Genomic DNA, 1,985 nt, shown 5'->3' with positions numbered 1-1,985 from the left:
CGGGGGCGGCAGATTAGGGGTTAATAAGTGTAAGATTAGGGGTGTTTAGACTCGGGGTTCATGTTAGGGTGTTAGGTGTAGACATAAAATGTATTCCCCCATAGGAATCAATGGGGCTGCGTTAGGAGCTTTACGCTGCTTTTTTTTTAGCCGGCTCTCCCCCATTGATTCCTATGGGGAAATCGTACACAAGCACGTTTTACCTGCTTACCGCTAACGTAAGGAGCGCTGGTATTGAGGTGAGATGTGGAGATAAATTTTGCTCTACGCTCACTTTTTTGTGGCTAACGCCGGGTTTGTAAAAACCCGTAATACCTGCGTTGTCTGTAGGTGAGCAGTGAGGGAAAACTGCTCGTTAGCATCGCACAGCCTTACCGTCAAAACTCGTAATCTAGGCGAAAATTAGTGGGTGGATGATTAAAATATCCATGTGGGTAGGTAAAACATACCACGAAATTTGAAATCATGCAAGACCTAGTAAAACATTTCTATTTTTCTTTTTTTGCATTTTTAAGGTTTAGTTTTGTTAATTTCATTAAAAAAAAAACAACCTCAATAAGATGACTTTTTCTTTTTTTTTACTTTTTACACACACAGTAATATGGAGGAGGACAATAACACAAGGGTGACCGAATTCGTTCTTTTAACATTTTCTGACCTACCGAATCATCAGCTGCAGTTCTTTGTTGCGTTTCTTCTTATTTTCCTTATCACATTGCTGGGAAATTTAACGATCATGATATTGACATTCTCCGATATCAAGCTAAAAGCCCCCATGTATTTCTTTTTGGGTAATCTCTCCTTTGTAGACATGTGTTTGACATTAGTGACTGTTCCTCAGATGCTTAAAAATCTCCTACTGGATATTAGAAGAAGAGTTATCTCATTTGGTGGCTGTATGGCACAAATCTACTTCTTCCTGACCTTTGCCAATGTGGAGGACTTCCTGCTTGCTATCATGGCATACGACCGATATGTGGCCATCTGTAACCCTCTTCACTATGTCATGGTGATGACAAGGAAAGTATGTGTACAGATGCTTATTGGATGCTGGCTACTTTCTACTGCAAACTCAGTTCTGCATACTGCCCTAACATCAAGTCTCAAGTATTGCCAATCCAATAAAATCAATCACTTCCTGTGTGATATGGTACCACTCTTCAAGCTTTCCTGCTCTGATACCACCCTAAACCAACTGGTCATCTTTACTGAAGGTTCCCTGGTGGTTGTGGGACCTTTTGTGCTTATTTTGATATCCTACATTCGTATTATTAGTACAATACTGAAGATCCGCTCTGCAGAAGGCAGGAAGAAGGTCTTCTCTACATGTTCTTCCCATCTTACCGTTGTCACCTTTTATTTTGGAACAATAATGTTTATGTACTTTCGTCCTTCAGCAAGCTATTATCTAACCAAGGACAGGATAGCAAGTGTGATGTACACCATTCTTGCTCCAATGCTTAACCCTTTCATTTATAGTCTAAGAAACAAGGATGTACAGGGAGCAACTAAAAGGTTCATAGCCAAAATAAAGATTTCCTAAGTGAGAATACACCTTATCAAATAAAAATGATAATCTTATTGTTCATTAAAAACCAATCATATTACTAACCTGTTTCTTAGTTATGCCAACATAAGCTTAAAAATCCTTTATTGAAGTAAATGTAAAGATAATTTAAAGTAGCAAAGGGTCAACATGTGTAATGGCTTTTCTATTGCCTTGTATGTCTGCTGGATGAGTTACTTTCCCATATTCAAGATGGCAGTCTAAGGAATCTCTGACCCAAGGCAGAGTGGGAGTTGTAAATAAATATGGGAGCTACTGTGAAGAAGTAAGAAGACAGTATTTAGGGTTTGCAGCCAAAAGAGGTATGGCATAAGCAACCTAATGGTAATGTGTGGATATCCACATAATGACAAAGCATCCCTTACTCTGAAAGTTAAGTAGGGTGCAGGATGCAGCCCAAAGTCCTTTATATTGTTTC

At 39.1% G+C, this 1,985-nt stretch overlaps 1 protein-coding gene across 1 annotated transcript; it reads left to right on the top strand.

Moving 5' to 3' along the window:
• Nucleotides 1-601: 601 nt before the first annotated feature.
• Nucleotides 602-1,543, top strand: LOC128643225 (olfactory receptor 1361-like). The gene has a single exon (XM_053696210.1). It carries the CDS (start codon nt 602-604, stop codon nt 1,541-1,543), a length of 942 nt encoding a protein of 313 aa, XP_053552185.1.
• The last annotated feature ends 442 nt before the right edge of the window (nt 1,544-1,985 follow it).

Source organism: Bombina bombina, chromosome 12 (assembly GCF_027579735.1).
Source record: "Bombina bombina isolate aBomBom1 chromosome 12, aBomBom1.pri, whole genome shotgun sequence".
Lineage (NCBI taxonomy): Eukaryota > Metazoa > Chordata > Amphibia > Anura > Bombinatoridae > Bombina > Bombina bombina.
Note: the sequence above shows the minus strand (reverse complement) of the source record. Positions and strands in the feature narration are given on the sequence as shown.

Excerpts from the sequence above, each read along its gene's own strand:
- LOC128643225 (XM_053696210.1), top strand. The coding sequence starts at position 602 with ATGGAGGAGGACAATAACACAAGGGTGACCGAATTCGTTCTTTTAACA.